This window comes from Strix aluco, chromosome 2 (assembly GCF_031877795.1).
Source record: "Strix aluco isolate bStrAlu1 chromosome 2, bStrAlu1.hap1, whole genome shotgun sequence".
NCBI lineage: Eukaryota > Metazoa > Chordata > Aves > Strigiformes > Strigidae > Strix > Strix aluco.
The window spans coordinates 623,808-643,774 of record NC_133932.1 but is presented as its reverse complement, the minus strand read 5'-3'; the positions used below and the strand labels follow the sequence as shown (position 1 = coordinate 643,774).

The following is a 19,967-nucleotide window of genomic DNA, read 5'->3' as shown; positions in this document are numbered from 1 at the left end:
AAAGTCCAGGTGACATTTAATTACCATTACAGCAAAGTTGGTTCTATGTCCTAGCTAATACAGTGAGAGGCCTGGAGTTGAACGGGTGGACTTTCATAGTAGAAAACAGCTCTTCCATCAGAATGTGTTGAAGTGTTTCCTGTGGTTTTATTGGGTCCTTGGTGCTTCCCTTTCCCTGCTGACTGTCTCCTCAGAGGTGCAGATCCATATCCAGCCAGCTCAGCCTGCCGGTGCCTCTCGGATGCAGGCGTACTGACTTAGGTTTCTAGGTTTTCCCTGCTGCCTGTCACGGGTTTTAGGACTATCGTGAACCATCCTGCTTTGAGCAGTGTGGGTTTGCCTCTTAAACACAGGAGTTGCTCTTTGAGCTCCTCTGCAGCCTGGCTTCTGCTCACTAGGCAGCTCGGGTTTACCAGCAGCTTTTGTTATTGCCTCCCTGGGGACTGTTTGGATTTTATGTTGTTACTCTAATTCCTGTGCTAATAAGCTTGTACTAAAGAGCTTTCCCGTGTGAGTCGCTGTGCAGCGCTGAGTGTCAGCTCTAGGAAGCCACAGTTCTTTCAGTGGTGCTTTTGGGTTGGCAGTGCGAAGGCAGGGAAGAGCGGTGCTGTCTGGGCAGCTGGAGGCAGGAGTGGGCCATGGCCGAGTGAACAGGCCGCTAACAGCAAGAAGTGGGGGAAAAGTGCTGAGCAAGGTTATATCATGATAATTAGAATACAAAAGTGAGTAAAATGATTATTAAGTTTCAGTCACTGTAGAAGTTTCAGACCCTGGCACCTCGGATAAACTTTCTGAAACATAACTGGACCGGTGGAGTTCCAGCTGTGTAACTCTGGATTCAAAAGCTGATCTGATAATTTTTACAAACTGCTACCAGTCTTTTCGTCTAACTGACCACCTTCATTTTCACAGGTATTATAACTACTGGATCAACCTTAGCAGAGTACTACTATTACGTGTCAGCCTACAGAATTTTATACAGCAATGATGCACAGAAATGGACAGTATACAGAGAAGCTGGCATGGATAAAGATAAGGTAAAAATACCACAGACTTTCTAGGTATGTTCTATGGAGATTTCACAATTGTAAATACAACTAGTTTTGGTATGGTGAGGAAGCATTAAATAACTCCTGTTTCCAGTGTAATTTTGAATCATAAACAGCACCTATGCAGAAGAAAATAGGAAAATATGCAGTATGTAAGGAATTGAACAGTTCTGAAATTCAGAGAATATTTTTATTACTATTTGGGGGTGGGAATATTCTATACAAGAAACTTCTGTTGCCAATGATAGGCTTTGTGTACTGTGTCCTTCAAGAATAATCAGATTTCTTTCAAAATAGGTTGTGTATTTCGAAATTAAGGTTTATGTTTTTATCCTCTTGTGGTTACAGAATAAATGTTAGGGGTTGTATACACTTCCATGTTTGATAATGTTTCTGTCAGTCTTACTGACTTGACAAAATACTGGTAAGTTTCTTTCTTGTATAACAGAACAGCCCTTGCAGAGGGGAGTTTTCTTAAAAAATGAAACGGTACATTCAGACTGCAAATGCTTTGCCACACAGAAAAATTACCTAATGTTAGTGGCAAGATAATCTTATTTTCCCTGCATTTACAGTTTTGCAGTATTTAATAGGTAGTAAAAATAAGAAAAGTAATGTCTTACGTGGTCTTCCCAGTGGTTCAGATCAGATTTTCTTAAACAAATGAGAGGATTCTTGGTAACCTGACTGAACTAGAATTTGCTTTTTCTTAAAATTCTTGGATGTAATTTACCTTACATCCATAGGCCTGTGGTATTACATCTATGTAAGAGTAACCAGTAACCGAGTAACTTTTCAAAGATGGTTCTTAGGAATGGTAACTCTTTAGCTCTACTTGATTTTCTTCTGTCTACTGTGGGCTAAGAATGTTTCAAGGTAGGATGTAGCATCCTATTGATGAAGTGAAAGGTTGAAGTATCTTGTTTGTTAAATTAAGAGGTTGTTGAACACTGAACATAATCACAGCAGGGGACTTTCCTGAAAGGGGGAGACTGTTGGGGCTGGGCCGTCCTCTTGAACCTACACATGAACTAAGAGATTGTTAGTATGAAGCATTCAAGGCAGAAAAAAAAAAAAAAAAAAAAAATCCAGCATCTTTTGCTAGTTTTTGAGTGCCATCTTCTGGCCATGTAATGAAATCTCAGCGAGCTGCCTAGATTTAGGCTTTGTGTTTAGTTTGATTACTTTCTTAGAAAACCTTTGCAGCTGTTGCTTTTTAATTTGAGCATATTGCTTTTCTTGTGAGTTCATGAAATGAAATTGTGGAGCTGGTTATTAATTTAAGATGTGGAAAACACAATACACTCAAACATGAAGTACTGCATTGAAATTACCAAGTGATTTATTTTTCTGTGGCTAACTAAACTGACTTAGGTCAGTGCTTTCCAACATGAAGGCACCCAATGCCTGTGTAAGGACAAACCCAGCATTTTTATGCGTAAGTGATAGTAATGGGGCTTGAGTGTCTTTTGAGAGTGGAGATGGGTTGTGTACTCTAGGGAGCCCAGGCGGGAGTCCCTTAAAGGTCCTTGGGGTTGTTTGGGGGGGTTTGGAGCTTTTGAACGGCTAGCTGCCTGGAATAATTGTTTTCTTTCAAACCTGTGGAGATGTTCTAGTCATTTAGTTACAGAAATGCAGGCGTGCAATATAAAAATCTCTTCTCTTGTGTATCAAGGTTGAAATACCTGTGATCTGCATCGATCAGAGGTGTGCTAAAGCCTGGTGGCTGCTCCATTTTATGCAGACGCATCAGCTGTTACACAACACAGTGCTCGTCCTTAAGAGCGGCGAGGGTGCCGTATTGTTTACCCAGGGGTGTCAGTGAGCAGAAAACTTGCTATAATCTTTATTTTTCAGGCAAGTGCCATAATTCTGTTGTGCACGATGTCCAACATGATTTGCAGTATCTGTATCAGTGCTTTAAAAACGATTTGCCTGGCTGCTCACTGGTTTTACATTCCAACCAGACAGACCCGCTCCGCGGGAGGACGGGCAGTGCAGGACCAGCTTCAGCTCGTCCCTCAGGCAAAGCCCGCGCCCTCCTTTTCCGGGACCGCAGGCTCCGCCTGGGGCTGGAGGGATCAGGGTCTGAACCCGAGTGGGTCCGTGTCTCTTGCAACCACTAGAGGACAGCGTGGCCACACGCTTGGTTGGGTCTCTCAATGCTGTCTAACAAAACCCAGCCGCAGGACAGGCTAGGCTTAAACTGTTGGGCTGTGTGAAGGCACCGCTCTGGCACTGTCCCAGCTGCTTGCTAGATATATTGGAAGAGTAAGTGCAAAATACCAAAAAGGGCCGAGTTAGAATTAGTGCTGTAAACGTGGGAGATGTCCTTGCCCGCAGCTGCTGCCCGGGGAGCACCACGGGAGTGTTACAGGGCCCCTCTATTCTGAAGTGAGAAGCTGTGTGTGTACATGTACAGCCCCCCCTTTATTTCACTGAGTTCCCTATTTAATGGGGCCGAGGGAGCAGAGGCTTGCAGGCAGCAGTGCTGGTCTGGGGTGAATTGTCAGGATTCTGTGCCGCTTATTTTTCCTAAATAAAACATCAAAATTGGTTGTAGTTACTTAGTTGCTATTGCATTTGTATAACGTAATGTTTGTCTTTTTTTTTTTTTTTTCTTTCCTTTCTAGATATTTCAAGGGAACACTGAATTGTACCAGGAAGTTCGCAATAATTTCATTCCACCTATTATTGCACGCTTTTTTAGGATTAATCCCTTAAAATGGCACCAGAAAATTGCAATGAAAGTAGAATTGCTAGGATGTCAGTTTAGTATAGGTAAGGCAACTGAAAACCTTTCAACTGTGCAAGACAAGCAGTGAAATAACTTGTCAAACATTACATTGGGGGTGTATTTTCAATGAGAAGAAAGTACTTCTTAGCTGCATAATCCTCCTGTAACAGATACTTCTGAATTTCTTCCAAAGTTATTACACTTAACCTAAAAAATACCTAGTTCAGGCGTAAACAAGGTAATTTTGAAAAGAAGTGTATCAAAAGACACCAGTCACTCGCTTTCCATATTTTTGATTCATGTTTTTTTTTTTTCCCTCATGATAAAACATGAACAGAAGCTTTAGAGCAAACTGTTCCAGCTGTCTTCTGAAAAGGAAACATGGAAAACTAGCATTTCAAAAAACTTCTTTAATAAATTCTTTTCTTCTAAAGGCCGTGCTCCTAAAATCACCATGCCACCGCCACCTCAGAACAGGAATGACGACAAGAGTGATGACTTCAGTGATGACTTCATCCATTCAGTGAAGACTTCGTTGCAGACAGATAAAACAACTTTCACGCCTGAAATAAAAAACACCACCGTGACTCGCAGTGTAACCAAAGGTATCCACAGGGAAGCGGTAGAAGTGTTTGGGAACTCCTTGCAGTACTTTGCCTTTTGAATTTCAGTTTTCTTGAGGCTTAACATATTATAGCAAATTGTCAGTCTTTCCTTTTTAATATTTACCAGTTATTAAATATACGTATGATGATAAATGTACAGCTGCATATAGCATGCAGAAACAAAACCAATCTTCCAAGTCATATTTATATTAAGTTCTGTCTTTCAAGACTTGCTCAAGCTGAGTTCAGCTTTTAATTACTGGACAGATTTGGTCAGAAGGAGAAGTTGCAACTTGGACTTCCCTTCAGAATTAATCAGATGTAACCGCTTTGTTATTTAATTTGGTAATTTCTTAGGACAAAACCCTTTTGACATAGCTAATCTTTTATGGAACAGTCATGTTGGCATGAAATTTGGAAAACATCACTTGGCATCATCATTTTCTTATCAAAGAAAATTGTCAGAAAAGGGAGCGGGCTGTGTGCAGGTGCAGGCACTGGTGAAGTGTCCTTTGGAGGGCAGGGCCCGGGCCGGGATGCTCTGGTGTCACACGCAGAGCCAGCGCAGGCTGATGTCATTAACTGTCACCAGTTAATGTGGTGCTGGGCTATTTATTTACTTCCTGTAGGATGTCCAGACTTGAGTGGTTGCGTATTCCTGGGCTTTTTTGATTTTCCTTCTGATAAATAAAATGCATTGTTCTAACAGAAAAATCTTACTTCTATTAAAACCAATCTGTTGATTTTGATGAAAAGCCTTGCAAAAGTGCCAGCTGTGCGTACGTGTAGAAGAGCTGGATGTTACCTGACATTTAGCCTGTGGGAGCATCCAGCAAGGGCAGCTTAGCTGGGGGATCTGGTGTGGTAGACGCTATATGTGAAAACTATGTGCTTTACCCAAGTTATTTTCACATTAAAAAGTGATTTATGAGAAGCTGTTCTGTCTGACACCACTTAATTTAATGGCTTTCAGATGTGGCATTGGCAGCAGTTCTGGTTCCAGTGCTGGTGATGGTCTTCACTACTCTGATTCTTATCTTAGTTTGTGCGTGGCATTGGAGAAACCGGTAAATGAACAGATTCATGAAAGTGCTTTAAATGACTGTTAGCCTGGTGTGGGGGATGAAATGCTGCATGTGTCGCCATGGGAACTACACGGTCCACACTTGTGGAAGGATTTTTGTTTTCAGAATTGTATTCTGTGAGAAAATGTTCACTTGAAATAGCAAGGAGAGTGAAAACAGCTTTTTGTAACTATTTTCATTAGAAGTGCTTGTACTGAAAACTGGTTTCTCCAGTAGCAGCAGACTGGTGATGGCAAGCCAGGTTACTGGTGCTTATACTTTAAATGTGAGGGCCAGTTATAGCCAAGGTGATAGTTGCTGAGCATTAATTAGTGCATCTTCTGAATAAGCAGAGTAGCTAAAATACTTTTTTTTTTTTTTTCCACAGCAAGAAAAAAACTGAGGGCACTTACGATCTACCTTACTGGGATCGTGCAGGTAACAAAATGGTTTTATTTGAGTCGTTTAAGTGCGATGAGTAGCCGCAGCAGTGCTGCTCCTGGGCGTTCAGGGGTGGGCTCCCTCGAGCTCAGCAGTTGTGCGGGTGGTTGAAGGGGGAGCACGCAGCCAAGTGGATTGGGTGAGAGTAATGTTGTCACCTCCAAACCCTCAGTCTGCCAGAAAATGTTACAGTACCTTGTAACCTCAGGGTCACGCAACTACGGAGGAGTGACTTGTTTACCTGCTACTGCGAAATAGAAGTTGTGGTGTAAAAATATTTTAGGAGCTTAAAATGCAGCATACATGCAGTCTTGGGTGTTCTGTTTTTTAAAATCCATGTGAAGGCTGGTGGAAAGGAATGAAGCAGTTTCTCCCAACCAAATCGGCAGAACATGAAGAAACTCCCGTACGCTACAGCAGCAGTGAAATTAGTCACCTAAGACCAAGAGAAGTCCCAGCAATGCTGCAAACGGAGTCTGCAGGTACGTTTTACTGGTTTTGTGGGCCATGTAAAATATATATATATATATTCATAAATTTATATTATATATGTACGACATGCCAAAAAATGTCAGGAATTTGGCTACATTGAATTATTGCCTGTTTGTTTTGGGGGACAGAGAAGTGAATAGTTCTGTTGGCAAGTGCGTTTCTTAAAACGCAGGCTTTGTCAGATCTGCTCTGCGTACCGCAGAGGTGTGGTCACTGACTCGATGCGCGGGGGATAGGCACCTTCCCAAGTTAACGTGGTAACGGAAAGTTTCTGTCCTTGTACTTGTTCTTAAACCCCATAAAGGGCGGAAGGATTTCTGTGGTTATGGTTTCATGCACCGGAAATAATTTCACCCCGTTCCCTTCATGCCCCAGTCTGGTTCCCTCCGCTGACCGTACGGCTGAATCGTTCCTGTGATCCCGCAAAGGAGGAGGTACTGGTGGCGGCGGATGCCCCCTCCCTGCCTGTGCCCCTGGTGCTGTGCTTACACACCGATGGCAGTTTCGGCAGTTACGGCTTCACAGCAGGCAGAATCACTTTTCTCTTTTTGGCTGCCTGTCTGGTTTTACCCAGCGTTCCCCACCTCCAACTTTTGCATCTCAGCTGACCGCGTGCAGGCTTCCCCTCCCTCAGAGGACAACCCCGAGGAGCACTTTTTATCTGAAGCCAGGCAGGATAATTTCATTTAAATCTAATTTTGCAGGGAAGAATGTTTCAAAAAACTTTGTTTTGGGGCAGATTTACAGCATGGGAAATGGCAACTCACAAGGGAAGAAGTATAAACCTGAGAAATTGGGATGTTGTGGCTATCCCAGTGCCTTTATTGGGTGGAAATGACTTTTTTCCCAGAGCAGTTGGCACTGGCAGACAGAGATGAACCCCTGGTTTGATCTAGGATAATGATTTCTGTCACACTATTGACAGGTTGTATTTAATGTGATGCCACTGTAAAAGAAAAAAATAAATCCATTAAGTGTGTTTTTTGTTTTTCTTTTGCTGGGGCTTGCGACACAACACAGAGTATGCTCAGCCACTGGTAGGGGGAATTGTCGGCACGCTTCATCAGAGATCAACTTTTAAACCAGAGGAAGGAAAAGAAGCAAGTTACGCCAATTTGGACCCTTACAGTTCGCCCATACAAGAAGTTTACCACGCCTATGCTGAACCGCTGCCTATAACCGGACCAGAATACGCCACGCCAATCATCATGGACATGTCCAGCCATCCCAGCACGCCTCTCGGCATTCCCTCCATCTCCACCTTCAAAGCTGCAGGGAATCAAGCTCCTCCACTGGCTGGGACTCACAATAAACTCTTATCTAGGACAGACAGCGCATCGTCCGCGCAGGCGCTATACGATACACCGAAGGGGCAGCCGGGGCCGGGCGCTGCTGCCGAGTTGGTGTACCAGGTACCACAGAGCCTGGCCCACTCCGCTGGGAGCAAGGATGAACTAAGTTAGCTCACGAGTAAGGTAGAAGGATGGCTTGTTTTTAAAAGCCAGTTCCATAAAGCTAACAGTTTCACTTTTTAATTGCGTTGTCTTGGTATTGTTGGTCTTCAATGATGCAGTGTTGAACCAAAAGATGGGGTATTGGAGGTCTGGGAAACCAGTAATTCTGCCTTTCCTCAAGCTGTATATGTAATTAACAGCTTGTCTCCTGCAAAATCATGGACTTTTTTAATTACTACTGTACAATTGTCTGTCAGACATGAGAGAAGAACTCTTCAAGATTAGCTTCAGTAATTCATAGATGTGAATGATAAATTGGGAGAAACAGCTTAAAGTACAAAAGCCAATAATTTCTTGCTAACGGTACTATTTTGGGGGGAAAAAAACCCAAACAAAACCTAAAGCCTCCTAACTTTCTAAGATCTGTATGTAAGCACTATAGCTTCTGAAATTCGTTTTACCCTATAAAATGCCTACGCAACTTTGGACTGTAAAAACTGCTGTCCTCAGGACTGGTGGCAAAAATCCCATTAACTTCATGGCATAAAATAGTTTTGATTCTAAATCACGTTATTTCAGCTTTTGTTTGCAGGATTAGGAATTGTCAGCTGTGTGTCCTCAGAAGGTTCCCACCATTTTTGTTAGCCTTCCAAAGCTGGAACCTGCTCTCTGTACAATCTATCTTCTGCCTCCTGTTCTTCAGCCACTCCGCCTTGTTCCTTCCGAGGGATCCAGGAGGCACAAAGTCATACGGGCAAACTACAGGGCAACTGCTGTTCTATTTTTCCCTGCTAAGTGAGGGCTGCTCTGAGGAGCATCTGCCTCAAATTCAGACTTCCCTGATGGTCAGTGTGCAAGAAGCATCCAGGTGTTGGAGGTGACTGAATTCAGAAAGGTTCTCCCTGCCCCCGAATATCTATTGTTGTGTGTTAAGATGTGAGCTTATACAAAGAAAAGGTATGTATATACTTTTGTGAGTGCTTAAGGAAGCACACAGATGCTCCAGCGGTGCACAGTTTGTGTTACACATGCATTTAGCACATACGGTACGTTTTAGCACAACTGAAAAACTTCAGCCTTAGGGCTTTTCTTAGGATTGGTCTTAACAGAGTATAAAAGATTCCAAAACATTTTTGCAAAAGGACCATTACTGTTCCAAAGAGTGTCCATGTCAGGAGTGTTTAATGGAATTTGTGTCCTTTGAATGTTCCAATGTTCTCTGCTATGAAAACATTGTAGTCAGTCTCCTATTTGGGATAATGTAGACTAGTTTTAGCTAGGTAATCACAGAACGAAAACAATTTGGATGTCATATTTGCCATTTTTTATCTTGTTAGAAACAAAGCACAGCTTTTTAACCTAAGTAGTAAAACAAAAACACAATAAAAATATTTTTATTGTAACAGCACTGTTGGGAGGATGCTGAATTAATTTATACATGTGAAACCCCCTACCTAAACATCAGCCCAGTTTTATGGACTTCAGTGGTTACTGTTTGTTTCTGTGCTATATTCAAGTCAGCCTTGTTTATTGCCCAGGGTCCTTAAACTAGGTGGAGAATGTCCCGACAGAAACTAGAATACTGTTCAAGAGGGCAGCCACCATGTCTGCAGACCAGTACAGTGTCCTGGACTTGTGACTTGAAAACTTGTTTGCACACGCAGTAATCCAAAATTACTTGTGGCCTGTTCAACATTTAGAATATGTTTTTACATACTCTGTGCTACCTTAAAGCCTGATTCTATAATCTTCTGATCATTCATTCTCATTTGTTGAGAATTTTTTTTTTTTTCAGAATTGTCTAAGCCTAAATGTGAATATTATAAGTAAGGGTGGCATATAAGACCCATTCATGAAAAAGAAATTCCTGCCTGTAAGTTGTACTTCTAGTGTTACTGCAAATTTTTCTGCTTGATAAAGCTAGTCTGCAATCTTTGTAGTTTTGCTTGAACAGGTAAGTGTTCTTACCTGTCAGCAGCAGCTATGACTTCGGAATTATCTGAGCTGATTTTATTTGAAAGGGGTGGGAGGTTATTTGCACCACGGTGTGACCTGCTTACTCCAGTGAAGTTAAGAAACCTCTGCATTCTCAAACTGTACCAGTTTACACCTAGAAGAATTTATCTACCATAAAAATAAATGGAGGTGTTCAAGTCAGTAAAATTAACACACTTGGATTTAATTTTTACTGTAGGCCAGGTGTGGTAGAACTGTGGATATACTGTAGGCTAAGATGGTGTAAGAATTAAACAGGTTTTAAGAATGTTTTTAAGAAATTTAAGTCCCTTTTCTGAAAGAAATTGGTCCCAGGCTTTGCTCCCTGCTTTCAATTTTGAACATGTTATCTGCTAGGGCTGAGAAAAAAAGTTTGAGTATGTAATGGTTGGGTTTAAAATGTATGCTACAAACTTAAAAGTTGATTCCCAAATGTAAGTTGCATGACAACACACTTAAGATTAGAATTCTCCTGTGTACAGTAAAAGCAGAGGTATATTTAATGGGTCTCTCTTACATGTGAAGACATATGGATATAAAATGTACTTCAATCTTGTTTGGCTTGAGTATTCTCCCAGAATGTATGTTCTTACCTCAGCATGTATTGTAGTTGCTCAGTATTTGTATATGTTGCTAGAACTTAGACTGTATAAATAGTGAAGGGGTTTTATATGTATGTTAAAAAGTATTTTAAATAAATTGTACATACATATTCCTCAGCTTGTTTGCATTTAACACTGACCTTACCTCTAGTTCCTTTGCAGTCTGGAAATGCAGGGGTCAGGGGTTACCATGCCCTGGCTCCCAGAGGGACACGGTGCTGTGTCGCAGGGGATGTCTGGTCAGTCCTGCCCCACCTCGCCAAGGGCTGGAAGCAGTGAAGAACACTCCCTGAGCTCTGCTGCAGGGCAAGTGGCACTTCCAGGAGGGAGCTTCCCTGGAGCTACCTGCTGCTGGCAGTCCCGTGTGGGGAGGGGCTGAGGCACAGCAGGGGCAGCTGCCTCCAGCGGGGAGGTCAGGCTCTGGGCCAGCCTAACCCCTGGCTTAGATGCAGAGACAATCCCCACTCCTGCCCCTAGTCAGCACACCGCCTCTGTGCTGGTACTCGAGAGGGGCCGTGAGTTTATTCTTCAACTAGACTGCAGCTGTTTTCCAATTACTGAAAAAAAAGAAAAACTGCTTTTGCTTTCAAAGCTTTCCCCTTCTTTATCTTAACTCTAGCACTGCAGTTCCTGAAATAAGGAAATCATGATGACTCTTCCTTAAAGTGGCGTTAGTCCTGTGCTTGTCCAACCGTAAGGTTACAAGCAGCGTCGCCTTCAGCGAGGGAATGCCAGCCGCCTCCCTGCTTCAGCTGAGCAGTGTTCTAGAGGGTCTGTGTGAGGCACAACACGTGCTGCTTCCTTACCTGGCTCTGGCCAAAACGCAGCTCACCCGAAATAGTTACTTCAGCTTGGGCGCTCTCAGCTTCGTGTTCAAGGTTTTCCACATCTTGGGTGATGGGGGGGGGGAAGTAAAGCAAAAACATATCTTGAGTTTCCCGACATACTGTTTTTCATTACTTTCCCACAAACGCTATACAGAAATGGCAAATAAACATGAGAAGTGCTTAAGTTAAAAAGCCAAGTATTCAGTTCACTACACAAATAGCACATTATTTCTAGGAAGAAAAGTTCCTGAAAAGGTAAAGCTTTTCCTGTAAATGAATGAAATTTGTCCTTCCTCCATAAGAAGAAGTGCTCAACATTTGTACTGCTTTTGTTTTATAGTGATGAAAACAGAGCACACTTATGCCTGCAGTAAACTCTCTTCTCCTGTATGGGGAGTTTACAGGTGAATTTGTCTGTTCAAACTTTTCCTTGGGTAAGTCCTAAAACAATTCTTGATAATGTAACCAAATAAAATATACCGTGGGTCAACTCTGAGGGGTGCACAATTATCACTTCTAGGAAACCACATGGTCAGTAACCAAATTCTGATCGAAAAATGGCACTTGAAACTGCTGTTGGTTTCCAGCACAGCCAGAAGTTTATACCAACAGCTGTCTCTGCTGCCTTGCAAAAGAAGAAGAAACACTTTTTTTTTTTTGCACATGTAATGACAGTACCACATCTGAAATTGGAAGACAGACTCCTACCTCCATTCCTGTTTAAATGGCGGAAGCCTAGAACAGCTTTCAAGTGTACCTGAACTTAACTAGAGTGACTGCACAAACAACTCTATGGTCAAATTACAGTAGAATCACAGTCTGCCTAAAACCAAACTCAAATAATGTTGTGATTCTTCTAGGTTTTTTTACCTTTGTGGCTTTATGCAAGACAGAGTCCAAAACAGTCAGGGTGCAACTGAAGGGGAGAGTGAAAGGCTACAGGCCAGGTTTCACACAAATACAATGCCACAATACATAAAAACTATTTATAGACTATTATAAAGTCTTACATTATTTTCTAAGTGCCTGCAGTTGACTTTTGCCTTGCTCCTGAACATGCGGCAGCTTCACGAGATTTTAGCTCTCCAAACCCAGCTTCTGGCGACAACGGGCTGAGTGCCAGAATCCGTTCTAGTCAGGAAGGCTCCTTCATATTGGATTATTCTAGTGCACGAGTCTTTCTGAAACAAAAGCAAAAGAAGTTGAATTTCATTAGTAAAAAAGTACCCATGTTTTATGTATCAAACATCTGATACACATCTAAACAGCTGATACAGAGGCATGCATGATTACTTAAAATCCTTCTTCAGCAGTCACAGAAACAGGCCTATCTCAAGCCATTCTACAGGTATGCTTTATAACCTCTTAAAAGTAAAGTCAAAGATACGGTCTATACTGCTGTACCTTCAGTAATTGTGATTTTTTTTTTTTCCTGCACCTAAAAACCAAAGGCAGCCTCGTTACTGGGAACAAAGCTTTGTCACTTTACCCACCTCTGAAGTAGACCACATCACTCACTTAACACGTTTAAACGCTGCAATTACTATTAGGAGAAATTACCTAACAGTAGAATTTGGTAATGAAGTTAAGCTAAAGCTCTTGTAAGGGAAAACGGTCCCACTTTGTTACAGCGTCTCGCCTGAGAAGCAGGATGTCCAGCAGCACGGCTGCCTGCACCGTCAACTGCCGGAATCCTGCTGCGGAGGCTCCAGGCCCAGGGAACACAAGGGCTGAGGGGCGACTGCGCCTCACGGCCTTGTCACCCTCCAGCACCAGAACAGCCCCTCTGCACGGCCACACGCTGACCCGGGGACACAGGGAAAAGGTTGTGTTGGCCCCTGCCAGAAGCCTCAGCAGTACAAAAACCACTACCAATAAATCCTTGAAGTTCTTGTACCAATGGTTACTTGGTTTCACATTAAGGAAAAAAGTAACTTTCAGCATTCATCTTGTATTGCCTCTGGCACACTGGGAATAACTTTTTTACCGTTTCTACAAGTTCTTGCACTTTTATCTGCTGTGCTGGCAGAAGTGCCACTGCCTGCTGTACAGAACAGGAGTGCGGGTTTTAGTTCCCCTGTAGAGGAGAAACTGCCTGTGGAAGGAGATTTTGTGTGGAAAAACTCCTGTTTAGTGAATGAAGTATTTTGCCTGGGAGAGGACATGAGCTCTTAACATGTCAGATACCAAGATCTAATATGTATAAAATATTCTGTGAGTATAAACACTTCAAAGAATGAAAACTTAAAAGAGTATGTGCCTAATTAGAACTTTCCTAGGAAGCAGCTGATTTTTTTGTTTCCCCAGAAACCCCTGACTGTGCTGAGAAAGTAAACTGGACACCAGACCAGAGCTGGTTTTCTCAGAATGAGCAGTCACAAGTGCCCATTATTTTACTTATACTGGTATACACATTTTTGAGCTGTTTGTTAATCAACTGCATCTCTGTCACACACAGTCAAGCCCTTCCATCTTTCAATGTAAAGTTACTGGCTTGCTTTCTGTCAGTGTGCTAGGACTTGCTTTAAGGAAAAAAAAACCACAATCTCACTTAGAACTCAGTTCTACCTTACAGCCTTCAGGAGGCTACCAGCAACAGTCACGCTAACACCAAGGCAAGTGACTTGCTACCCCGCTGTAACCTGAATTTTGTAGGTGGGTGTTGCACAGTTTACAACCCCCAGGCTGTGAACGTGGGGTCAACAGGAAGGGCCTGGGTCATCCCATAAAGTCGCCTGCAGTTCAGGTGAGCAGTGCCTCTCCGCTGGACGGATATCCAAGATTAGAATCTGATTTCTGATAAGGAGATATGCAGAAGTGTGGAACAGTTTCTCATGCCTTGCTCATGTTTTGTAGCAGAAAAAAAAAAAATTAAAAAAATTGCTTGGCGTTCCTCATCCTTTAGCATAATGTATGAATAAGCTTACCTAAAATATCTACACTGGGAATGATTTTTCATGTGTTGAGGAAATTCTAAATCCTCCCTTGTGCATCTGTAACCTTTTATTCTTTGTACTCTTCCTATACTCACTTCACTGAAGCCTGGTCACAAAGAAATGCATGCTTTTTTTTTTTTTTGTCTAAAGGGAGGAGTTATGCCAAATTTCTTTCTACCAAGATGCCTACCACTTGCACAGGAGAGGAAGAATAATTTGCTAAAAATTATTTCAGCAAATCTGAGAAGAGCACAGCTCACTGCACTGTATTAGTACTAATCCAAAGGAAGTGAAACACAACCTTCTGCCTTTTCTCTCCTTGTGCATGTTCTCCTCCAAGATACCTGACCAGCTGGACCATAACGGAAGGTTCACAGGTGAGTTCTGTCCACTGCTCTGCAGTGAGAAGCACTCAGTTGGGTTTTCTTCACCCAGCCATCCACTTCTTTTTTTAAAAAAAAACCAACATAGCCAAAACAAAAAAAGCCTGAAGGCTGTGCTTTTTCAAGTTTGGCCGAAATTAGCCCATGGCTTTTGGCAAAGGAGAGAGCACAGCAGCTAGACCACATAGGATGTCTCAATTCTTTCAAGAAAAGGTAATAAAAAGGACTTGTAAAAGCTCAATAATTTGTCAAGAATTCCATCAGTGCAAGCAAAGCATAAAAGCACAGCCTCTGTCAAGGCTTCTTAGGAATCTGCTCAGGAAAGGAAAGCAGATGGAGGCAGACAGAGGAAAAAAAGTGCAGTGGAACAACTGTCACAACACACACGTCTATATTAATCATTTTGAAAAGCTGATCGCACTCTCTGACCTGTCCTTGCCGCAAAATTTTTCATTGTTTTCAGTAGAGGTTTGTAGTATCAACTTAAAGGGAAGAGTTTAAAAGGTAACACCTTGTTTCAACAGTTAAATGACATCCCTTAGCTGCCAAAGTCATGAAAAGCTATCTGGTTTGCATTTCATGAACTAAAGAGACAAGAAAAAGTTTTTCATAGCAATTATTAGCAACAAATGAGGAATGGCTACGGAGAAAATGGAGCAGAGGGAATTTTAAATGATGACGACCTTTAACATAGTAGGTTTTGTAGTTTAAGATCCGAAGGCAGACAAGTTTCACACATACCTCTAAGAGGCAATAAAGAAAGTAATTAAGAGCCTGATGCAAATAAACCAAACAGGCCAGTGATATTTTGCACTCCTTCATACTTCAAAGGGAGAGAAAACACAACATTACTTTTAACAGTCATCTCTGCTCTACCGTCGTAAACTCAATTGAAAGGGAAGATGAAAATTGGACAAACCACTGGAAAACGCCCAGGACAAGTAAAAGACTTCAAAACCAGTGTGGACTGTCATACAAAATACACTATAAAGAAACTGACCAGAAAAAATAAGAACAAAGGTCTTTTACAATTATCCACATTTCAAATTCTACCACTCAAGCTAGGCGAGGGTGTTGTAAAGAGGACAGACTCCGTGGAGAGGAGCAGACAGGGAGCACCACAGCACGAGTGGCAGAGACACACATCCTACAAGCTAGAGGGTGCGAAACCCAGGCAGCCCTGAAACCAAGCCTAAAAACCAAACTAAACTCTGAGCCATGCTGACACCTACACCACAGGAACACAGGGGATTTATGATGTGTTTATTTATTTTGTCTTAACTTTGATTGTCTCCTTTTTAAGTTGCTCCAATTTTTTTGAAAATTGAAAAGCCTTTCTCTTCTTTAAGGAGCTTAACTGCCAGTAGAGCTCCAGGGAAATCTATCTCAAAGCTCCACCCCACAGAGGATCCCATCACAAAGCTCCATAATTTGCACGAGAACTGAAACAGGAATGTACAATTGACATTCCCTGCAGATAACAGTATCTTAAACAAGAGTGCAGACAGACATCAAAATAGTACCTGTCTTGAACTGGTACTTGATGTATTGTTCAATCCCATGGCACAGCAGTGAAAATTTCTGATTCACAGGTATCTTGCTGAGATTCAAGATTTGGTTTTAGCTCCTGCAGTGAACACAAAGTAATATTCTGTATCAGAAATAACAGCATTGTAAAACGCACACACAAAAATGTAAACTCATTTGTGTGTGTAAAACAGCTATGATACAATACATTCTGGATTCATTCGGGATTGCATTTGCAGAACAAAAATTAGAATGTTCTCCAGACACTGAGACTAAATACTGCAAACAAGCCTCTGCTTTTTTCTTCAGGTTTTACAATGACAATTTTGGAAGAAAAAACAAAATGGAGAAAAATCTTAAATCCCAAAGGAAGTCCCAAAGCCATCTATATTAAAATATCTCCAATGTCTCCTTCTGCCCAAGAAAACCAATTCATTGGGAGCAAAAACCTGCATTTTTCAGTAAAGCTCAAATAAATGTTTCATAACTTTAAGAGATTTTCCAGCCACAGTTTCATGCAACAAAAAAGCATCACACTGGTCCAAAAGCTCATTAATGTAAAAAGGTAGCCAGAAAAGGGTTCGTCATTCTCAGCCCACGTAAGAGTATTTTAGCTATAATCCTGGAAAGTCATCTTCCTTCAGACAAGTGGGCAACAAGACCTCAGTTACTGTCCTCAAAGAATTACTCAGCATCCTGTCTTAAGTCATATCTGGCACAATGCATAATATAAATAAGCACACACCACATACTTAAAATATACACTGTTCGATCCTACTAGAGAAATCTCACTATCTTAAATTATTCAAGACACAAAATTACTTCAGAGATTCAAATACTAATAATAGTTCATTAATCACTAGTGAAGACAGCTTTCCAAATATTGACAACTCTTCAAGTATACGCATGCAAAAAGCAAGCTCCCCCCTCCCCTGCTCTGGCATCCATAAAGTGTCTAATAAGTGACCCTTCGGATGAGACGTCCTCTCCCCCAGCAGCAGCTCCGTCCCCAACATAATGTTAGAACCCAATTTTGCAGCTAGGTTGATGTAGGACAGCTTCCACACGGGATTTGGTGGGGCAATGTCCGGCACACAGCTGGAATAATTAGGTCTCAGCACCTGCCCAGGCAGTCTATGGCAGGGGCTGAACACAGAACAGGCTCCGAGGAAGCTCTGTTGTTAACTTCCAAAAGGGATATTTTTTTTTTTTTTTTTTGGCATGCTTGCCATGTCCTGGTTGGTTTTGGGTTTTTTGTTTTGTTTTGTTTTGTTCCCCGCCCCCCCCCCCCCCCCTTGCTAAGTCCTGGCTGTATTTTATTATCACTCCTTTTATAACTACCTAACACCAATCCTTCCGTTCCCAGCCTAGATGGCCAGATGCCTAGATTATTATTTTACATTCCTAAAGTATTTACAAGCGTGTATTACATAGCTGTAATAAACCACAGGGCACTCAGTTAACACCAAACACTTAAACCACCCCCTCCAGCACCATTGACATCCAGAATTTTCAGAGTTGTCTTCCAACCCAGCTTTTTGGTAATAGCAGCAAACCACAATACAGTGTTATTTTGACAGTTATTTTCATTTCCCAAAAATAAATGGAATCAAAGTCCAGTAAAGATGATGTAAAGGAAAAAAACCCCCAGTATCTTAACAAAATTCCACTTCCTAACAGCAGATTATAACCAAGATGTTTCAATTATGTTTTCACAGTAAAATAAAAATAATTTCTGCTTCTATGCTTATTTTATAGCATTTTTTTCAACACAGTAGAGGAAGATGAAACCATATACACAAAGAACTGGCCTCCTACATAAAGCAAACAAAAAAATGCTGATTATTAAACCAAACTTCTCTCCTAGAACTAGACATCCACTGGCAGTATTCCCACTCCCAACAGTGGCAGATACTAAATTTGTCAGTATCAAGAAACTGAAATCATTATTCATTATTCCAGAAGTTTTAACGTATCAGATTTTAAACTCATACAATAATGAAACGAACAGCCACATGATACCCAGCACTATAAAGCTGCCTGCAAAAATGAGTTCCCACAGAGCTGATCTCGGACAACTTGAAATACAAAACTTGTGCCTATTTCCAAATTTGACTTTTTACAAGGCACGTGTGTGACTGAGTTGTCATTAAATAATTCCAAGAATGTTTTTTCCCCCTAAGTCATGATACCAGCCCCCTAGCAAACTTAAAAAAGAGACCCTCCCGCCCCCTCAGCTGTCCATGACGCAGCGTTTTCACACATACCGCTCCGGGAAAGCCCGCAGGGAGAACCGCAGGGAGTATGCGAGGTCGCTCGGGCCCAGCAGCTGACTGGGCCCCGCCGCAGCCATGTCCCATGTCCCACGTCCCGACCTGCTGCCGGCGGAGGGCGGCGGCGGCGTCCCCGCTCCCCTCAGGGCGGCCCAGAACGCGGGGCGACCCCCCCCGCTGGAGGTGTATTAGCCCGAAGCCGTTCCCGCCAGCGGCAAGTCCCGCCCCCGCCCCGGCTCCTCGGGGTCCCATTGGTTGCAACGAGCCACGCTCCTCCCACCCGCTGCTCACCGATTGGCTCGAGTCCCCGCCGATCAGCACGAGACCGCTGGCGGCAGCGCCGCGCCCCGCGGCTCCCCCGGCCCTGGCGGCGGGAAATGGCCGGTTACCACACGGAGATACGCCGGGCAAAGCGGCGGGGAGCGGGAGGGGGGCAAAGGATCCCCCCGCCAGAAACATGCACGGGCTGTGCCCGGTAACCTGCACCTCGCCTCCGAAAGGTGGCACCTACAGCACAGCCTGCGCCTGGCGCGCGGTGCCGGCCGGCCGTACCTCAGGGGCGGCAACGCCGCTTGCCGGCAGCGCCCGGATTTCTCAAGTCTTTTCATCCGACAAAACTCACCCTGCAGGGAGGGGCTGCGAAGATCCCAGCTTCTTCCCCACTGTTCTGTCCGCCCCGTTAAGAAGGTGTGAGGTTTGGACAAGGCCAGCATCAACCAGCCACCTTTTCCTAGTACAAGTGTTCTTACTCTTCACACAGTGAACTCCAAAGAACAAATGTGTTAAAGATGTGAATACAAAAGACTTGCCTTTTCCATCAATTTCTAAGGAAATCATGCTCTACCTGCCTCTATCATCCCCCCCCCCCCCCCAATAACTTTTGAGTAACATTTGGCTGAGGAAAACCTGCCAACATGTCAATGATGTCACAGCTGTTACAAGTTTAATGAAATCAGAAGCGAACAAGAGAGTGCAGACAACGGTAGAAATCCACAGCTCAGGCTACCTCTGTGTAAGCTTCCTCGCTTAAGAGCTACTGCTCCACCTCTTACAAAAGAAGTATCCAGGATCCAAAACAGGGCCAACTCAACGAACTTTGGTACACTCCTGAAACTTTAAAATTATACCCCCCACTGTAGGAAGGGAACATTTTCCCCTAGAACACAGAGTTACTGAAGCCATTATGGGAAATAAGCTTTCCACAGCTGGGAACACTTAAAATCACACCTGACACATTCATACTCCATTTCTTTCTATGACATGATCGCTATCACCTGTTAGGGAGAGATGAGAATCCCTGACAAAACAAGTAAGTTTCAGGGCAAATCCCAAATCAAAAAAACCTCAGAGCCTATTTACTTACGTGGTATGAGACATTCCATTTCAATCAAAACCCCCCAAAAGCCAAAAATTATGAAAATGCCCAACAGGCTTGTGCTCAGTCTTCTAATTTTCTTATCTCCCTTTGAAAAGCAACTCTTGACCTTTTTAGTTAAGACTTGGCTTTCCACTGGTTGCCTGAGGTGAAGTTATGAACTTAGAAATCTGAATGACAAATTCCTCAAGCTACAGCCTAAAACCC

The 19,967-nt window shown here is 42.8% G+C and overlaps 2 protein-coding genes across 9 annotated transcripts in view; one reads left to right on the top strand and one right to left on the bottom strand.

The window, feature by feature from the left end:
* DCBLD2 (discoidin, CUB and LCCL domain containing 2) overlaps positions 1–10,549 on the top strand; it is a 54,379-nt gene extending 43,830 nt beyond the window's left edge. For both annotated transcript variants that reach the window (XM_074807311.1, XM_074807304.1), the window contains exons 9-15: positions 913–1,037; positions 3,683–3,830; positions 4,221–4,391; positions 5,365–5,458; positions 5,844–5,893; positions 6,241–6,378; positions 7,409–10,549. In XM_074807311.1, the coding sequence (XP_074663412.1) occupies positions 913–1,037; positions 3,683–3,830; positions 4,221–4,391; positions 5,365–5,458; positions 5,844–5,893; positions 6,241–6,378; positions 7,409–7,851 (1,169 nt within the window). In that variant the 3' untranslated portion in view covers positions 7,852–10,549. The remainder of the gene's footprint in view (positions 1–912; positions 1,038–3,682; positions 3,831–4,220; positions 4,392–5,364; positions 5,459–5,843; positions 5,894–6,240; positions 6,379–7,408) is intronic.
* The window catches only part of LOC141915620 (cell cycle control protein 50C-like), a 32,308-nt gene continuing 16,522 nt past the window's right edge, over positions 4,182–19,967 (bottom strand). Inside the window, exons 1-5 of one of the 7 annotated variants that reach the window (XR_012620990.1) lie at positions 18,380–18,578; positions 16,109–16,212; positions 12,277–12,447; positions 11,246–11,328; positions 4,182–4,349 (exon numbers count right to left, since the gene is read on the bottom strand). Coding sequence is in view for 5 of the 7 variants with exons in the window: in XM_074807361.1 (XP_074663462.1) it covers positions 16,193–16,212 (20 nt within the window). In the remaining 2 variants the exon portion in view is untranslated. Of the gene's footprint in view, positions 4,350–10,579; positions 10,997–11,245; positions 11,329–12,276; positions 12,448–16,108; positions 16,213–18,379; positions 18,579–19,967 lie in introns of those variants that run through there. The other 6 variants (XM_074807361.1, XM_074807352.1, XM_074807371.1 and 3 more) reach the window with 6 other exon arrangements.